This window comes from Barbus barbus (genome assembly GCF_936440315.1).
Source record: "Barbus barbus genome assembly, chromosome: 5".
Classification (NCBI taxonomy): Eukaryota; Metazoa; Chordata; class Actinopteri; order Cypriniformes; family Cyprinidae; genus Barbus; species Barbus barbus.
In genome coordinates, this window is record NC_136733.1 from 14,310,697 (window position 1) to 14,330,281 (window position 19,585).

The window sequence follows — 19,585 nt, forward strand, 5'->3', positions numbered from 1 at the left end:
TATCTTTTGAACGGATATAATTTTGTATCCACTTAATTTTAAAAATAGTGTTAGATGTTTCAAAATCGAGCACATTTAGCCCACCTTGGTTAAGTGGATTACAAAGTATTTTTCAACATCACTTATTATTATTACTTGCCATGTGGCAACGGAAGTAAGCAAAGTTTTTATTGCATCACATCACGTGTCATGCAGAAATCTCTTCAAAATAATAGTTGTTTTTAAAGTATCTTATTAAACAGAAGAGACCATCAATGACTGCTTGTTAATCAGTGGAAGAAAATCCTGAAGGAAAAAGTGTTTTATTCTTTATCAGTTTCTTTACCATGCTAGAACTGAGAACAAGCTTGTTTTTGTACTAAAAATAATACTATTTAAATAAAATCATTTTAAAAGCGTATTTACAATAATGCTAAAAGGAATAACGAAATGTATTTTGTGTGCCTGTATTTTTATTGATTTAAACGACTAAGTTAGCATAGAAAATGCTAATAAAAAACTGTTAATCCGTTCACTTCAAACGAAGGAGCTTGTACTGTAGACTTTTATTCTGTATTATTCTTCTTTGTAGCTGCTTCACTGAGACTTCAGCCTTACTATTGAGTTGATTTACTCTTCTCCCAAAACTGATGATCTGCGGTTAATATCGAAGGCACCAAAAGGACCCGGTGGACGCATCCGTCTCGTGCTGTCAAGGTGAGATTTATATGACTCTTTGCAGCTCAGTGAAGTCATCTCTGTTGCTGTGACCTCTGAGAAGACATTTGCAGTTGGGCTCATCTTTGTAGATAGCGACTATATTTATCCTGTTCATTAACAAAAGATGTTGTGCTCAACAGTAGATGATATTGTCTAAATGAACTGTACTTGAAGTCGGTTATGCAGGATAAATACTGGTCTGATAATCCTTCTAGCATCTAGATCAGGGAGTAAAGTGTCAGGGCAGAAGTGTTGGTTTATTTTGTCAAAATAGTTGTTCATGCTGGTCATTCGTGGTTTATGCTGAACATTTTCACTTTTAATAAACTTGCAATCCTGATGCATGCTTAACTGTTAATTTATACTGATGTTAACATACATAAAAATGAGAAATCTTTCCAAACTCACAAGGCTTGCTTTCTTTAGTGTAACACAAAAGAATGAATCTGGCAGAAGTTGTGCAGATGTTTTGCTGAATGTCTCGGCTGCTCTGTTCATTACCTGTTACATATTCCTGGACAGTGTTATTTTAGGATTTTAACTATAAATACTAACACAGTATTTTTTTTTATTTTCTAATTAAATTTTTCCTAATTTCATTTTTTTTAAGTTTTATCTTAATATTTAATTTTATTTGAAATTATGCTTTTGGCATTTTAGTATTTTTTTTTATTTTTTTTTTACTATTTGTCATATATTATAAATGCCAGTTTTAGTTTTTGTAATTTAGAACTAAAATGTTATTTCAGTTACTTGCTAAGGCAGCATTTCTGATAAAAAAAAAATCTTTTAATAATGCAGTAATTATATTTTATCCCATTTCAGCTTTTTATATAAACTTTTTATTTTTATTGTTAACAATAACCACATTGTTCCAGGTTTTTGCAGAAAGCAGCGTTCTGTGAAACCTAAATGGTCATAAATAATGACTTATGGTCATGTAAATGCATAAACAACATTCTTACGTTTTGTTTTTTTAAGTGTGGCATGTGTGTGGAAAAGACCGGATAAGAAAGCTGGTTACGAACAGAGTGCTAACACAGTGCATGTAAATGAATTCTGCTTTGTTTTAAGCAGCTTTCATGTAATAACTGTTTTCTAATGTGCATGTAAACCCGCGGTTCTCAACCTTTTTGACTGCAAGGTCCCCCCAGTCTCAATAATATTCGAAGGCTTGTGATTTACTGGATAAGGATTGAGGCTAAGGATCTTTACAAAAAAATTTTTACTTACAATTTCTGGCCCGAAAAATGTAGAATATTATATTTCTGCATATATATATATATATATATATATATATATATATATATATATATATATATACAGTGCCCTCCAAAAGTAATGGAATAGTAAAGACAAAATTGCTCTGTTGGCTGTGGACATTTACAAATATGATTAAAATATGAGACAAAACTACAGAATGTCACATTTTATTATTGGGTGATTCAACACATAGATGTTTTACCAGCTAAGAAGTTCAGCAGTTTTAGAGTTTCATCCCTCTATCTGATGTGAGCATAAGTATTGGAACAGTTGCCTCACAGGTCTTTCTAAGTCATCAGCTGTGTCCTGTTGCATTAATTCTTCAGATATTAAAAGCAGGGAATGTGTCGTATCAGTTATATCCATTACTTCTGTATTCTGAATCTTGCATTCGATGATGACACACACAAACCAGGAGGAAGATGAGGGAGCTGACTTTGAGAGAAAAGCAAGCAATTTGGATGCTAAAAGAAAAGAGGAAGTCAGTTAGAGCTCTAGCAAAAACAAAGGGCATGGAGAAATCAAGAGTTTGGAAACCACCAGCGACACCAGCAACCAACAATGACCTGATCGGCTGAGAAAACAACAGTAGTTGATGACAGACAAATCATAAAAGCTGTGAAAATAAATCCTAAAAGACATGTCTGTAAAATCACCAACAACTTCCAGAAAGCTGGGGTGATGCTCTGACAATCTACTGTCCTCAGGAGACTTTGACGCAGAATTACAGATGCTACACAGCAAGATGCAAACCTCTGACCAGCACCAAAAATAGAAAGGCAGATTAGAGTTTGGAAAAAAGCACAAAGGTGAGCCAGAAGAGTTTTGGAACTGTGTTTATGGACCGGTGAGACAAAGATGAACCTTTATCTAAGTGATGGGAAAGCAAAAATGTGGGAAAAAAAAGGGAACTGCAATGATCCCAAGCATACAGCCTCATCTGTAAAGCATGGTGGAGGTGGTGTCATGGCATGGGCATGCATGGCTGTCTCTGGAACAGGCCCTCTCAACTTTACTGATGACTTAATGTATGATGACAGTAACAGAATGAATTTGGAAGGGTACAAACCATCTTGCTTACCAATATTCAAGAAAATGCCACCAGATTCATTGGGAAGTGCTTCATATTGCATCAGGACAACGACCCAAAACACCCTGCCAGTTCAGTCAAGGAATTTATATGGGCAAAGAAATGGAAAGTCTTAGATTGCCCAAGTCAATCGCCAGATTTAAATCCGATTGAACATGAATTTCACCAGCTGGAGAGGAGAGTAAAGGCAGAAACTCCCCAAAACAAGCAACAATTGGAATTGGCTGCATTAAAGGATGAGACCAAGAGTCTGGAGATGTCTATGGGTCACAGACTCACTGCTGTGATTGTGCGCAAGAGATCTGCAACTAAATAATAGCTTTTAATCTTTTATATCTGCCTTAGGTTCAACTGTCCCAATACTTATGCTCACATCAATGAGTGGGATGAACTCTAAAAGTGCTGTTCTTTTTATTTGGTAAAACATGTATGTGTTGAAACGGCTAATAATAAAATGTGACATTCTATAGTTTTGTCTCATATTCATCGTTTAATCATATTTGCAAATGTCTCGACTCCACAGCCAACAGAGCAATTTTGTCTTTACTGGTCCAATCCTTATGGAGGGCACTGTATATGTGTGTGTGTGTGTGTGTGTGTGTGTATATATATATATATATACGTTAAGTATTCTATGTTTTTTGTTTTAATTTTTTCATAGCTCTGTTGAAAAAACATCAATTTGGACATTTTACTAAACTTCTCATTTTGTTTTAATTGTAACGAAAGACACTGGTCCTTTTGGCATATATTCATTCTGTCCTCTGAAAATGGATCTGGTGGGGTTGTGTGAAAAAGTTCACAAAATATGAAGAGAATTCTATTGTTAGACTACAAGGAAAAAAAACTATTTACTTTCTCATAACTTGCTTTTGTTACTGGATAGAGACATTTTTTTTCTTTTAAGAGGAAGTGGGAGAAGGAAGGTTACTGGATTCAATGTGTGTGTTTATTTTTAGGTTGATTGTTTTGCTGAACCAGAAAACCAGGTATTGAATCTCTGCACCCTGGTTGGATGAGGTTGTGTGCAATGTTTTATCTGCATTGTCTACTCTAGAATGTCAACTATGTAGACTATCTTTTTAGACTTTAGTAGTACCATACAACTATTGGGTAAAATGTATCTAGTTTTTTACTCTTATGTAATGGGTGTAAAGTACTTTGATTTGGATCTGTATGAAAGTGCAGTAGTAGGTCAGGGTAACACTACCTCATTGTCTCTCTGTTGCATGAGTGGACACTGCTGTGTGTGGTTATGTGTGTATGTGTGTGTGCGTGTGCACGCGCGCACTTAGATGGGTGAAATGCAGAGCACAAATTCCGAGTATGGGACACTATACTTGGCCTCACGTCATTTAAAATTTTCAAATTAAGTTTTTTTTTCCATGTCAGTTTTTCAGAATATGCTAATGTTTAATTTTGAAGTCAACATGAAATGGCTTGGGATTCGTTTTAAAAACGACTAATTTCAATGAGTCAGAATCGACTCTTTCTTTTGAGAGAATAACTTTATACACGGTGCACTTTCAGATTTAAAAGATTTCTCAGGATGTTTTCATTCACTTAGAGCTGTTACACACTGCGTGAAAAGTAATTTTCAAAAATCCATAATAGGGGCACTTTAAAATAGAGCCCTGCGCGGGACTGTTTTCTTCATCCCGCTCCCGCCGAATTTCTGACCATTACCGCCCGCTCCCGCAACGTGTGTGTTACACTCCCACCCGCTCCCGCAATATGTATGTCCACTCCCGCCCGCACCCGCAAAACTCTGAGAATTTATTCCCGCACGATAATAGAGATGCATTGATTTTGTGTCTTCTCCCGTCCCGCAGGAAAAAAAAAAAACGTATTGTATTGCTATTATTAAAGAGATTCGTGTTTGTTTCTTTCCCTGACCTGCATGTATTCTGACGCACTGGTAGGGAAGATGAATATAGCCTGGGCTATCGGGGACATCTAAAACGCTTAGGCTACGCGTTTCTTTAGACTTCAAGTACTTTGATTTTGTTGACAATGACATCATGTCGCTAGGCTACCTCCCGATCCCGCAGTGTTTTTTTTTAGCCGCCCATTCCCGCCCGCAGCAAAGTTCAAACCGCCCGCTCCCGCGAGATTTGCGTTGGGTCCCAATCCCAATGCAGCCCTCTACTTTAAAAGTTCAAGCTCAGATGGTTTGGTTTTTAAATTAACTAGCCAAAATATGGTTTCTGTATTGCGTCACACTGTTATAGCTACATATTGGTTTATGAAACAGAAACTATGGCTTTGTGCCCAACTTGTGCCAACATTTATTTTGCATTAAAATTATATTTCCCCCTCTTTCCGTAATTATTACTGTTTTATGAAAAATATGAAATGCAACATTATGATACAGTCATGGCCAAAAATATCGGCACCCTTGGTAAAAATGATCAAAGAAGGCTGTGAAAATGAATCTGCATTGTTAATCTTTTTGATCTTTTATTTAAAAATTTACAAAAATCTATCCTTTCATTGGATAATAAGAATTTAAAGTGGGGGAAATATCATTAAGAAACAGCATTTTGATGGGAGTAACATGGATATAGTCGCATGTGTAATTCTGTCATGTCAAACCACATTTTTTTTGTCCAAGCCCTTTTTCTTGACAATTCTGGCCCAATTGATGCACTAATTTCTCTAATACATATTGGCCACAATTAACGGCACCCTTTTATTCAATACTTTTTGAAACCTCTATTTGCCAGTTTAACAGCTCTAAATTTTCTCCTATAATGCCTGATGAGGTTAGAGAACACCTGACAAGAGATCAGAGACCATTCCTTCACCAGAATCTCTCCAGATCCTTCAGATTCCCAGCTCCATGTTGGTGCTTCTTCTATTCAGTTCACCTCACTCATTTTCTACAGGGTTCAGGTCAGAGGACTGGAATGGGTACTTTTTATCCCTGTGTTCACCAAACCCATCTTGAGTGTTTGCTGCTAAAAAGCTAATTTTTTTAGTTTAAAAAATTTAAACTAATTCATTTGAAGTTCCAGTCATGTCTGACAACTAAATATGCTGGAGTTTGTTTTTGGATGAGCTAGGATAATTTTTCTTGAAACCCTCCCAAACAACATGTGGTGATGTAGGTGCTGTTTGACAATTTTTTTTTAAGGTTTTCTGACCCCGAGACTCAACTATTTTCTGCAATTCTCCAGCTGTGGTCCAGAGTTTGAGTTAGCCACTCAAATTCTCCTTCTCACCGTGCATTAGGACGTTATAGACACATGTCCTCTTCCAGGCAGTTTCGTAACATTTTCTGTTGATTGGAAATTCTTAATTATTGCCCTGATGTTGGAAATGGGAATTTTCACTGCTCTAGCTCTTTTCTTAAAGGCACTTCACTAATTTGTGAAGCTCAATTATCTTTTGCTGCACATCACAAATATATTCTTTGGTTTTTCTCATTGGGATGATTAAGGGGATGGGCTTTGTTTTCCCTCCTATTTATATTTCTGTGAAACAGGAAGCCATGGCTGGATAATTTTATGTTCATAACATTTTCAGTAATATATTTAGCATTACAGAGCTTGTTATGAAACTATAACAATGCAAAGCATCAGAATAGTCCTAAAAATAGACTTTATTTTCCCAGCATCAAGTCATAGGGGTGTGCGATATGACGATTTTTGATCGTGGACGATAAAAAGGTCTCCACGATCTGCTTTTGAAGAAATATCGTAGTATTGTGCTACAGCACACATTATGTCAAATACATTTCTGGCGCCTCCGTCTCTATATACTGTACAACACGACATACAGCAGTAGAGTTACTCTGACAGGACATGCACTTATTCACGATCGCAAAAGTACATTATTTGCACACAAGCCTTGCTGGTTAAATGTTTCATTCGCGCGCTGGTCTGACGTGTGCTTTTTCTGAGCGCATACCTGAAGCACGCGCACTAAAAAGCCTGTCTAACAGCACCTGATTACTCAACTAACTTATCTTTTGCGCTAATATTGTCAAAACACACAAGTTTACATACAGACTCAGTTGGTTATCTCTAAAATGAAAGTAAATAGTTAAGAGAGAAATGGTTGTATATTAGATGCGTGCAGCTCTTAAAGGGACAGGACACTAAACATGCTGTCGACTGTCATTAAAGGGATAGTTCACCCTAAAATTAAATTTCTGTCATTATTTACTCACTCACATGTTGTCCCAAACCTCTATTAATTTCTTGTGCTGAACCCAAAATAAGATATTTTGAAGAATGAGGGCAACCAAACAGTTGCTGGTCTACATTGACTTTGATAGTAGGAAAGAAAATCCTATGGAAGTCACTGAGGACCAGCAACTGTTTGGTTTTCCACCTTCTTCAAAATAGCATTTATGTTCAGCAGAAGAAACAAACTCATTCAGGTTTAAAACAACTTTTGAGTAAATGACAGTATAAAAATAAAACATTATGACAGAATTGACAGACAGATGACAGAATATTTATTTTTGGGGGAAATATTCATTTAACGTTAACAAAACAACAAAACACAAAGAGAAAAATCACTCACTATTCTTGACTGAAAAACTTTAATACAGTTGCTTTAGGAATCAGTCTATGTAGTGTTTTATTTTTATATTTGTTCATTTAATTTCATTGAATGCTCTGCTAAATACACCTATTGTACCTGAAAATAAAGCACTGTTTGTTTTATTTGTATATTATGTGAATTTGTAATGTGTATCTTTGTTCTTATTTTTTAATAATAAAGATAAAATGATGACAAAGATTTTTATCTTCGCCCTCTTTGGCCTAAATATCTGTCATGTCTTTTTTTGTTGTTTTTTGTTACCTTGAAAGGCTTTGTCTTTCTAGTTTGGCTGTAATGCTCAGACAACTTGTAAAACCAAAATAGTAAAACCAACATGACAAAGAATCGTGATAAAATCGTGAATCGTGATATTTCTAAAAAAAAAATCGTGATATGATATTTTTCCCATATCGCCCACCCCTAAGTCAGCATGAATTGAAAATTCACCCTGTATATTTTCTAAAAGCATATTATCGATCTTATTGGGAATGAATCCATCAGTGCATGTCATTATATATTTATTTTTCATTTTGACCTCATACTTTTTCAAAATGAACTCTTCCAATGAAACAACAACACAGACGAAAAAATCTTGCACTACTTCTGATTCAACATGACTTTAACTTTCAATTTAGGTGGTAGGCTATGACACATTCTTGACTTTTTTGTATATATTGTGGTACCAACAGATGATGTTTTTAGTACAGTCAGTTAATAATAATAATGACAGATGTTTGCTGAGAGTGCTGTGATTCACTGTGACTGTGGAGCAGAACTGTTTAACCATATAATCCATAACTTCTGGTAAACCAAACAAAATAAACATTAAAATTCAACATTTGTTGGCTGTTGTGAAATTTCGAAATGCTCCGTATGAGTCAGTTGCTCTTTGTACCTCATCTTGACCTCTGCACTAACACTGATAGATTAGACTTCTAGTGCTATTGAACACAGTTAATGCTGGCTCATGTTGCCCCCTTCACATTCGTTTGCTTGCATTTCTGTTTTATGACCTGCCAATGAGAAGGTTATGTGGTCTGAACATCATAACGATCTGTAATGATTGACCAAATCCTTGTCCTTTATCCAAGCACTCAAAGATCATTGATACCATCACTTTTTAAGTAATGATTAAGACATAAACAAGATAATATATTAGCATTGAATTAGCTGTGCAAATATTTAAGACTCAGGCACAATGCTCAATTTTGTGATCTCTCTCTCTCTCACACCCCTCCCTTTTTGATTTCTTACTGTCTGTTGTTTATCTTTATGGGAACAAGCACACAGCACATAATCGGATCACTTGTACATCGATAAAGTTCTTCTGAAAACACACGTACTGTCCCCAAGAACAGGTTTGCATTGTGAGCAAATTCAGCCACAGGTCTGCATTATGACTGTTGAGAAAAGGTCATATTTTGCACAAAGAATCAAAACCTATTTGGACTTATAAAATTGTTTTGCATTGTGACATTAGCTGAGTTTATTCACCATTTAACCTGTTCTGTGAAAATGTGCAAAAAAAGTATGCAAATCCAATTGGCCTTTGACGTCATCCTTAAAGAAATTAATTGTTGCATAAGTTTTGGTGTATTACAGAAGACTTCAAAATATTGATCCAGTAAAGATTTGTTTGGAATATAAGTCCGATTTTATGCACCCTTGAGCATTTGACCAAGAAACAGCATTTTGATGGGAGTAACATGGATATAGTCGCATGTGTAATTCTGTCATGTCAAACCACATTTTTTTTGTCCAAGCCCTTTTTCTTGACAATTCTGGCCCAATTGATGCACTAATGTTACTTTGAAGAAGATAAAATCGAGGGGTGAGAACCAGAAAAACTACAGGAGAGCCAAAACAAACATTTTGACCATAGTTTGATCAGACTTTGTGTACTGATTTCAATTGTTTATAATAAAAATTTGTACACTCATGGATGACAGTACTTTTGCCAGTAGAAAGAGCTCATTAAGAGCTTTCATTTTCTATATATGTAACCTATCTCCATTTCACCAAAAATGTCACTTACATTTCTGGTTCTCACCCCTTCGAAATGCAAGATAGATTTGACTTGATGTTTTTGAGCACTACATTATGGAACCCATTTCTGCCACTGAATCAAAAATAAAACAAGGTAATTTAGACTTTTTCTCACAATTTTGAGTTTTGCAATTCTGACTTCTTTCTGTGTTTTAAAGTCCAATTCCGAGGAAAAAAAGACTATTTTCTTACAGTTGTGAGTTTATATCTCACAGTTGTGTGTTTATAAAGTAGGAATTGCGAAGATACAACTTCACACTTTTTTCTGTTTGTAATTTGGAATATGTAGTATGAAAGCCTGTTTGCACCACTGAATGAAAAATATAAAAGGTCGAGGTTTTTTTTTTACCTCACAATTCTTAATCTTTTTTTTTTTTTCTTGCAATTGCAAGCCTATTCTGAGAAAAAAAGTTTGAATTGCGAGTTTATATATGAGAAGAAATTGTGAGATGTAAACTCAATTGTAAGAAGAAAAGTCTGAATTGTTAGATAAAACAACACAATTACCAGTTCAGTGGCAGAAAGGGGCTACCATATTACATAGTTACCTTACTTCCATTTGTGTTATTAAAATTATCATTTTAAGGCTATTGTTCGAAAAGGTGGAAAGTAGTAACAACAATACAGAATTATCAGTTTGTCCGAACTTTTGACCGGAGCTATGGATGAAGAGAGGAGGTATTTTCAGGCAGTAGGGCTAAAACCTTGTGATTGGATTAATGGCAGAAGAGGGAAATGAAAAGCAGATGAGAGGTCACATGAGAAGTCAGTGCAGTACGAGGAGCCTCACACTATATTCCTGCTGCTGTTCCTGAACACTATCGCTATCGTGCTGCACATTACTCGCTGTTTGCCGAGAGATACTGTGAGAAGAATTACGTGTGCAGTAATACAGGAACCGATTTAGCTCAGGTGAGTTATTTCTGGGGAAATTCTTCATTGGATTCAATCTTGTTTCATTTTTTTGTTTTGTATTGTGTTCGGCAGTCAGTTTTTTTTTTTTTTTTGTATCAGACAAGTCAATGCAACATTTAACAAACATTTAGCCATGCTATCCATGGTATCTCAAGTGTTAATGAATGAATGTACATAAAAATGTATAACTAGCGTGCAGACGTGTAAGCTATGAGAGCAGTCACATGATACGTTTTACTTCTCGACAAAAGTGCACATTGTCTTGACTGTGTTTGAAGACAGGATACAAGCAGACATTTATTTTCTGAATGTACTTTAACTTGTTTTTCCCCTTCTTTGTTGTTCCTCAGTTGACCTGGTTAGACTTGAATCTGAGCTAATTATGAGGAAAAATTTAATTCCACGCTTGTTAAACAGTAGCCAAGTGTCTGTCTAGTCAAACAAGAAAACTCTTACTACTAGTTAGTAGAGATAGTATAGATAATCACATTCATTAGTCTGGTGTGTCTCACATACAGCCATCTGTGATGTGTGTTTTATCCCCGAGGCTGTCCCAGACCTTTAGAAAAGCATGTTTGCTGCTTAATGGGGAAAGTAATCGTTGAGATAATCAAATAGTTACCTCTGAAAAACAATGTTGTCGAGGGGAATAGCCTGGGGTTGTCGGGGCATTCGATTAGTGAAGGTCTCTTGTATCTGTTTTTCCTTTGTCACAATTTGAACACTTTTTAACAACTGAAAATAACCAGTGGCTTCATTTAATACTCCGAGACCCTGAGAAGTATGTGGTTTCTAAAACAGATACAAAATATCGAATCAAGTGACATTTTTATTTAATATATCCACTAAAAATCACTACTACACCAGTTGAGTTATTCCTGAGAAAGAGGCATTTGTTTGCACTTAGTAGATACAACTTAGTTTAATATTTGATATATAATGCAATGATATTCAGATATTTACAAGTATCCAAATACTCTTTGGGGCTGCTGTAGGTTATTTCTGGCTGCTGCTTTTAACCTGCAGATCAGGATCTTACAGATTATCCTTGTATGGCACCTGCATAGTATCAAACTCCCATACATAGAAACACTTGAAACGTTCAGCTATAGTATGTTCTGCTCCTTTCATTTAGCAGAAATGCATAACTTGAATGTTGTACTCTGATCTCTCCCCAGCACTCTGTGAAGTAAGATAAATATGTCAAATCCACACAGTCACCATATGCACCCAACCATGCAATCTGCTGTCTCAGACCATCATGGGGACCATATGACGACCCCCGACACAGGCCATGGGGATCACATGATGATGATGATGGTAAGACCACCAGGAGTTCATTAAGCCTGTGTGTCAGTATTAAGACAGTTCACTTGATAAAAATCCATCTTCGCATTAAACCAAGATGTGATCATGTTATCTGTTCATTTAAAGTTATTGTTCATTGGAAGTAAGTCTACTGTTATCTACTGTGTTATTTATTATGGGAAAACATAGGTTGAACACATTGATTCATTTATTCTTTCAGCAAATGACCTTCTACTTTGGCTACAAAAATGTGGAGCTGCTATTCACTGGGCTGGTCATCAACACACCAGGAGGTAAGATGGATTGTGTTTTTGTAACAATGTAATTTAAAACTTTACAATTTTTTTTTGTCCATACATTGGAAGTTAGTGGTCTCCAATGTTTAGTTCCCAACATTCTTTTTCATTGTTTTGCAAAAGTCATACAGGTTTAGAATGACATTATTTTATTGAATTGAGTGAATTATCCACTTCAAAGTCATTTACACTGGCAGCAATTTGCGGTGTCAAAGCCATAACATTATCCAGTCATATTAAATGAATTTCAAGGCAACCTTTAATGCAAATGAGCCTTGACTTGATGCACTGACTGCCAATGAGAGTGTTAAATCAACAGTGCAGTGACTTGCCGACCTCCAGTGAATCACTTTCAGTGTGAACGCAACTGTACAGAGGATCTGAAATTCGATATTGAACAAAAAATGTCACTGGTTGTTCTTTAATTACACGTAAAACAGTGGCGTTCTTGTGAATAATGTCATGAGTTCCACTTAAGTGTACTGGTTGCACAGGCTTTACTAGATTGTTCTAGTTTTAATAAGCTGATGCATCTGAATTATGTGAACAAAGCAGAATATTTTTGTAACCAGGAAGTCCCGGTTTCACTGGGGTAATAAGATACAGTAGGTGACAATGTAAGGTTTGCTGGGTTTTAACCTCTCTTCATCCTGGTCTCTAGAAATGGTAGGCGCGTGCATTGGTGTGTTCTTGCTGGCTGTGCTCTATGAGGGTCTGAAGATCGGCCGTGAGTTCCTGTTGAGAAGGAATCAGGTGAACGTGCGTTACAACTCCATGCCTGTCCCAGGAGCTGATGGCACCATGCTCATGGAAACGCATAAAACAGTCGGGTCAGTGAGTGGAGTACTCGTATTTTCAGGATGCAAAGCATAAAATTCTAAATGACCCTGTTTTCTTGGTGAACCGTCCTAGTCATCAGTACACAATGTCTTTTGTAATCTTTCATTATTTTGAAGGAACTTTTCCTTTCTGCAGTTATCTAGCTGTGCTCTTCAGTTCTCTGTTATGATATGGAATAGCCACTTTGCACTCCACATGTTTCACGTGAACTACGTGACATAATAAAAATCAAATGGGATGTGAAAGCAATTGCATGTTGACCTTAAAGTTATAAAGACTGAAACTGGTCCATAAATAAATAATATGTTGGTTCTGTTGGGTTGGGGTTTTATGGAAACCCAATTCTGAAACATAAGAAAAAAACGTACTTTGGTAAAACATAATTATGATATAATAAATTGATGATAAAATAAATAAAAATTATGAGATTATAATTAGTCAGACGAAGAACATACTGAGTCATAATTATAAAAGAAAAGTCCTACTAAGTCATAGTTATAAGAAAAAATGAAGCCAGAAATTTGACATACTAAGTCATAATTATAAAATAAAAAGTCAAAATTTGCCTATTAAGTTGTGAAATAAAAATAAAAAAGAGATAAAAGGTCAACATTACAGAAATTATGGTACTATAAGCCATAGTTTTGACAGTCAAAATTCAGATAAGTCGTCATTATAATAAACTTTTTTTTTTTATTATTACTTTTAATGTCATTATGACTCTTTATCTCGCATTATGGACTTTTATCTCATAATTACGACTTTGTTGTAATTTGTTATGATTAAGATGTACCAAAAGGTCAACATTAGGCTACAAAAAGTTGAAACTATGGGATAAGCCATAATTTTGGCAATCGAAACTCTGATAAGTCATAATTATAAAAAAATTATTTTAATGTAATACATGACTTTTTATCTCACATTATGGGCTTTTATCTAATAATTATGACGTTATCTCATAACTGTCATAATTTAGTCTGTCAAGATTAAGATTTACCAATACAATGGAAGATGAAATATAGCACACAAAAATAAGCATGATAATATAAAGACATGTTTGCAAAATTTAATAATTGGCCTTTATATTGTTTATATATTAGTACTAAAGCCAAATGAAATGATTCTGCTATCTCTATTATTAAGTTTATAAATATTAGATGTATCAGTTCATTAGTATAGTATTCAGAATTTTTTTCCCAGTTTTTTTCTTTTTCAAACACCACCTTGCGCCCCTCTGCTTAAACCCAAACCTCTAGCTCTGATTGAAAAAGTTTTTCTTTCATCACCGCTTTTTAAAATGAGCTCAGTGAAAATAGGCAAACATAAATCAACCTTAAACCTGTTTACACTGATCTAATCATCCCGTGTATGTAATCATTGCCACACGAGTGACCTCTGAGAGGTAAACATGCATTTCCCAGGTTTTCTTCTCACTGATTACCCAACATTTATAATCCTGTAATAAGCTACACACCTGCTTCTGTTCTCTCCTCCAGCCAGCGAATGCTGAGTCTTGCGCACGTCTTCCAGACGCTTCTTCACATCATCCAAGTGGTGGTCAGTTACTTCCTCATGCTGGTGTTCATGACGTACAACGGGTACCTGTGTATCGCAGTGGCGGCGGGTGCCGGCTTCGGCTACTTCCTGTTCAGCTGGAAGAAGGCAGTCGTGGTGGATATTACAGAACACTGTCATTAACCTCTCGTGTGTAACCTCAAAAAGACACCCCCTTCACAATCCCAACATGCACCGCAACTCTATATGTGTAGAGCACTGTATGATTTAGGTAAATATCAGCCAAGTGGATCTATTCATTTTAAAGCCCCATGTTTCATATCCCAACAACCGTTCATCATCACCATCCTAATAATAGCAGAAGCGTACACAGCCTATCAGTCTACCTCCATAGTACTGACATCCACAACTGACATTATTTGTAACATCTCACAGATTGTTTATGAAGGTGCTTCTGGGTGCGAAAGAGCCTTACTAACCCCTTTGCCTTAAATGAGGGAACACACACCCAAGAGGGCGACCGTAGACTCTAAAAGCCAAACTGGATCTGGTGGACCCAATATACAAGCACCAGTAGTGTGAGGGTGGTTTTTTTCTTTTTCTTTTGAGGTTGTTATGGCCAAGTGTTTCAAACCGCTGAAACGACCGTTAATAATCAGTGACCATTGGTTAGACAAAGACTGGACTAAATGATGTTTGCACAAGAAAGAGAGGTTTTGGGACTCTTTTGAGTTTGCAGAGTTTGAAGTCGAAGTTTGCTCCCTTTGGAGTGCTTTTAAGTAAATACAGGGAGATTAGTGGAAAATGAATTATATCTGATGCCAGTGTCACCGATTTCGTTTTATAATTTATATTTGTAACACTAAACTGTACTTGTTGTCAGGCAATCTTTATGTGGATCCTTTTACGTTATGACATTTTTTAATGAAAAATTGTGGCACATTTGATGTTCAGCAAATCATGAGCTGTTAAAAACATTACTGGGAGTTACTGGGTCTCGGAATGTGAATTTTATGTGGAAATTGATGATAGTTATATTCCTTAATTGAAAGGAGTGTGCCTTTTACATACAGGACCCAATAAAAGTGCCCAAAGAGTGTCTAAATTGCTTGTAAACACAAAGCTTTCTTACTGAGAAAATCGCAAAACCACATTTTAAACCAGAAAGCAAGTGGGTTTTAGAAGAAAGCCTGTTTAAAAGTTTTTTCTTTATTTTTTAAAAGCAGAAAAACTATTCTAAAAGATTTTTTTTTTCACATGTTTTTGTAGCAGTTGTCGCTTTGTATAATTGGATCTGAGGTTCTGTTCTCCATCACAGGGGTTATTCATATCGCAGATTTATTTAAAAAACAAAGTTTGCATTGTCTTAAGTGGGGAAAAACTAGTTGTAGACTGAACCTTATTTCCATTGCTGTGGCAGTGTTAAGAGTTCTTAGTCTGTTTACAGTTCAGTCAAGTCTGTAGAGTAATGTACTGTAATAAAGAAAACGATGAATAAATATTGTATGACTTCAAAAATACTTCTTGACCACCTGATTTATAAACCATGAAATGTTTCTCCTTGTCTTGTTCTTGTTGTATTTACAGTAAAGCGAAAAGATACAATTTTCCACATCCAACTAACAAAACTTTATTTACTCAAGTAGAAAAATAGTCCTTTGTAATCAGTTATCACAAACACACAGTTAACCAAACCCAGAATGCATGTGCTTTCAGTCTATTTCAGGTCAGGCATGATCTAATCATAATATATGTGTGTGATGCAGATTCTCAAGACCTTGTAGTCCATTTGTTCACGTTTGCAAATTGTCAAAACTGAAGGTTCCCAAAAAGTGATGGTAACGTGTTAGGCTTTGGGTGGGGTTTGTAGCCGATTCGCTCGTGGATCATCTGCTCCCTGGTCTTCCCGTCTGTGCTGCCACCTGATGCGCCGCTCATCTCGCTGGATGTGGCGACACCAACTACATCCACCTCATCCCTCTGTTTCTTTCGACTCTGGACAGACATGGGTTAGAAACGTGGAGATTATTAGAACAAGATCAGTCTTCACTTACACTTAAAGATGGTTTTGTGTATGTTGTTGATCTTAGCACACATATTTGCTGGAATATGCTGTAGACAAATGATCATTTCCAGCTCAAACCAGATGCTATTTCAGAGTTTCACATAGTTTTTTAGTTGTATCATTACTGTTAGCTGCTTCAAAATGGTTCAGGTGTTTGGTCTGCTTCACCATGCTGGGAGAAGCTCGATGTACACAAGACGAAAACTGGACACTATTGTATAATTTGACAGGTATTTTGCTACCCATGAGTCTCAGCACTGGAAGGAATTGTAGGTGAGGGAGTGAATGTACAGGGCTCTCTTCCAACCTCTTTTTCCAAATAATCATGACTTGGGTACCCCCAATTGCTCCCCGGGCTCCGCACACTAAAAATTGGAATACTATGTCATATGCAGAATCCATCTTTTTCCTAACCTACTGCATTTTAATTCATGAGAGGCACTTCTGGTTTGAGGAAGTTCCACTTAAAAATCATTTCAAATCAAATAATCCTTCTGAATGAGCTGTAAATGTTCCTTCATGTTCTATTTTCAGATGTCTGGAGAATAATGTTACACTTGGTATTTTTTAATATGACATGGTATAAAGTGCTCTTTTCAGTTCGCTGCGTTTTTCCCCCATGATTATTTTCACCAACATATACTGTGCATTTGTGGTCTACTTTTCTGATTTCATTTGCGAATCACTCCTGTTTCTCCCCAAATACTGATGTCTCGTTGCAGGTTTCCTTTCAGTGGTTAAAGGGTGAACAGAATGATGTCACCTCATTGTAACCAGTTTCTGAAAACGCTTATTGTTTACAGTTTAATAGAAGCTCTCATTCAGAATCTCATCATTCACACAGAGCATCATGGGGCGTAGGAAAAATGTGGATAAACCAGCTTATTCTAGTACGTTATTTTAAAGATTTAGTATTTAAACAGTAGTATTCAGTTCTTTAGCCTGCTTCTTAAGGCTCGACTGAGCCTGGCTTCCAGTTGTTTTTCTCTCTCTCCTTTTCTGATGGAGCTTTGGTTCCTTACAACTGCTGCGACACAGTTATTGAACTGAATTAAATCAATATTGACTTGATTTAAACAGAATAAAGACATTACTGTCTGCTGAAGAGCTGCTTATACTGTAGCTGAACTCAAATTTGCAAAAGTTTGTAAGATTAACACTGATATTTTACACTTTATTAATATGAAGCTGCTTTAATACGATCTAAATGTGACTTGAGTTGACTTTAACACTTGGTTGTTTCAATGTTCTTTTCTGGAAACTAATCATCTCCTAAACATCCAGTCCTGTGAAGAAGTGACTTTACCTCCAGCTCTTTCTTGACGCTTTCAAACTCCTCCGTGTCATCCAGCTTCAGCTCCAGGCGCGTGGGTTTCCTGCGCAGCATCTTCGCTGCCTGGAAGCGCGTTAAAACAGCTGATGACGGTCAGTTAGCTATGTATACAGTGTTGTTGTATATCTGTGGGATAAACCCACCTTAATTATGCTGAACTCTTGTTCACATTTGTCTCGAGGAAATTACTATTCAGTACAGTCGCGCTGAAATATCATCTGTATACATTAACACATGTATCAATACTTAAAGCATCGTTCAGTACTGCATATATACCCTCAATTAAATGAATCGAGTACTGCTGCAGCAATATAACGTTACTGATTAGCAGCTACATGCTAACTAGCATACTAGCTTTGAACTTAAAGTCTTAAAACAGTCACAAACTGCAGAGCATTGAACTGTGAAGACTGTCGTTTATTTTATTCAACATGACAGATTAATGGCAAACAATCGAACTGAAATATCTAACTGTTTGCCATGACTCCACTTACCGCAATCACACACGCTTGATCTCCATAGAAGTTCAGAAGGGAATCATGGGAAATGTAGTTAACGCGCATAGAAAAGAAAAAGAGGACAGAGAGAGAGATTAAATGCTGACTTGTTTGAAGTATTTTGTGTTTTATAATTTCAGATTTTTTATGTTTATATAGTTGAAAGGCTCACTATAAAAGTAGTACGGTTCATTTAATAATTCGTTTTGGTCGAATTATTATTAAAAAAAATATATTTTTTAATGAATTCAATAAATAAACCCACCCTGAGAAATAAGTAAATAATACAAAAATATAATATAAAGAATACTAAAGCAATCGCTGCAGTCCCCTACAACCATGGGGTCTAAATGTGACTTAAAATGATGTCAAGTCAAGTCGTCAAGTCTGCTTTATTGTCAATTCTTCCACATGTACAGCACATACATACAGAGAATTTAAATTGCGTTATAATGTAATTAGTTTTGGTCGAATTATTATAAAAAAATAAATAAAAATAAAAAAACTTTAATGAAACCCACCCTGAGAAATAAGTAAATAATACAAAAATATAATATAAAGAATACTAAAGCAATCGCTGCAGTCCCCTACAACCATGGGGTCTCAATGTGACTTAAAATGATAAGCCAAAACACGCATTAAAATAACCCAAAACATCTAAAAATCAAGACTTTTTTAATTTTAATTCACGTCTTTAATAATTATTTAGTTTGAGCCTGGCTATATGCTGTATGCTAATTCTGAAACTGTGAAATCTAGACCTGGAAAAGTCATGTGAGTTGTTAAAATCGTAAAAAAATCCATCATTAGTAAATTATGAACAACTGGGGGAAAAAAATCATGGGGCCAAGGTTTAAATATTGTTGTGGACAATGGGTGACCCAATGAGGTTTAGAACACGTCAGAGTAATAAGAAAAGGCTTATTTCCACTGTTATTCAACCGCTGGATGTCACTGTTTATTCTTGGTCAAGAGTTCAACATGCGCACAGAACAGAGCTCATTAAGAGAATTTAGAGGTGTTTAATTTAAATAATTTATAAATAAATATATATATATATATATATATATATATATTTTTTTTTTTTTATCTTTCTCAATATGAATGGGTAAACTCTGGTTACAGTAGGTGGCGATAATGCACCTTAATGTTGGTGCTACCCGC

The 19,585-nt window shown here is 35.8% G+C and overlaps 2 protein-coding genes across 6 annotated transcripts; one reads left to right on the top strand and one right to left on the bottom strand.

Annotated features, from left to right (window-relative positions):
* The first annotated feature begins 186 nt into the window (after positions 1-186).
* On the top strand, positions 187-15,741 carry LOC306869357 (high affinity copper uptake protein 1-like). Of its 2 annotated transcripts, none has more exons than XM_079416100.1 (5): positions 187-696; positions 11,746-11,887; positions 12,096-12,168; positions 12,833-13,001; positions 14,508-15,741. In XM_079416100.1, the coding sequence occupies exons 2-5, from the start codon at positions 11,768-11,770 to the stop codon at positions 14,707-14,709; spliced, it is 564 nt and encodes a 187-aa protein (XP_079272226.1). In that variant the 5' UTR covers positions 187-696; positions 11,746-11,767; the 3' UTR covers positions 14,710-15,741. The 2 variants fall into 2 exon arrangements, with proteins under 2 accessions (XP_079272226.1, XP_079272225.1); XM_079416099.1 differs by lacking the exon at positions 187-696 and adding an exon at positions 10,169-10,564.
* Positions 15,715-18,458, bottom strand: cdc26 (cell division cycle 26 homolog). Of its 4 annotated transcripts, XM_079416102.1 has the most exons (4): positions 18,419-18,458; positions 18,068-18,142; positions 17,898-17,987; positions 16,040-16,521 (listed from the first exon to the last, which is right to left on the bottom strand). In XM_079416102.1, the coding sequence occupies exons 3-4, from the start codon at positions 17,976-17,978 to the stop codon at positions 16,336-16,338; spliced, it is 267 nt and encodes an 88-aa protein (XP_079272228.1). In that variant the 5' UTR covers positions 17,979-17,987; positions 18,068-18,142; positions 18,419-18,458; the 3' UTR covers positions 16,040-16,335. The 4 variants fall into 4 exon arrangements, with proteins under 4 accessions (XP_079272227.1, XP_079272228.1, XP_079272229.1 ...); XM_079416101.1 differs by lacking the exon at positions 18,068-18,142 and having other exon boundaries at positions 15,715-16,521; positions 18,419-18,457; XM_079416103.1 differs by lacking the exon at positions 18,068-18,142 and having other exon boundaries at positions 16,136-16,521; positions 17,898-18,050.
* Between the last annotated feature and the right edge of the window lie 1,127 nt (positions 18,459-19,585).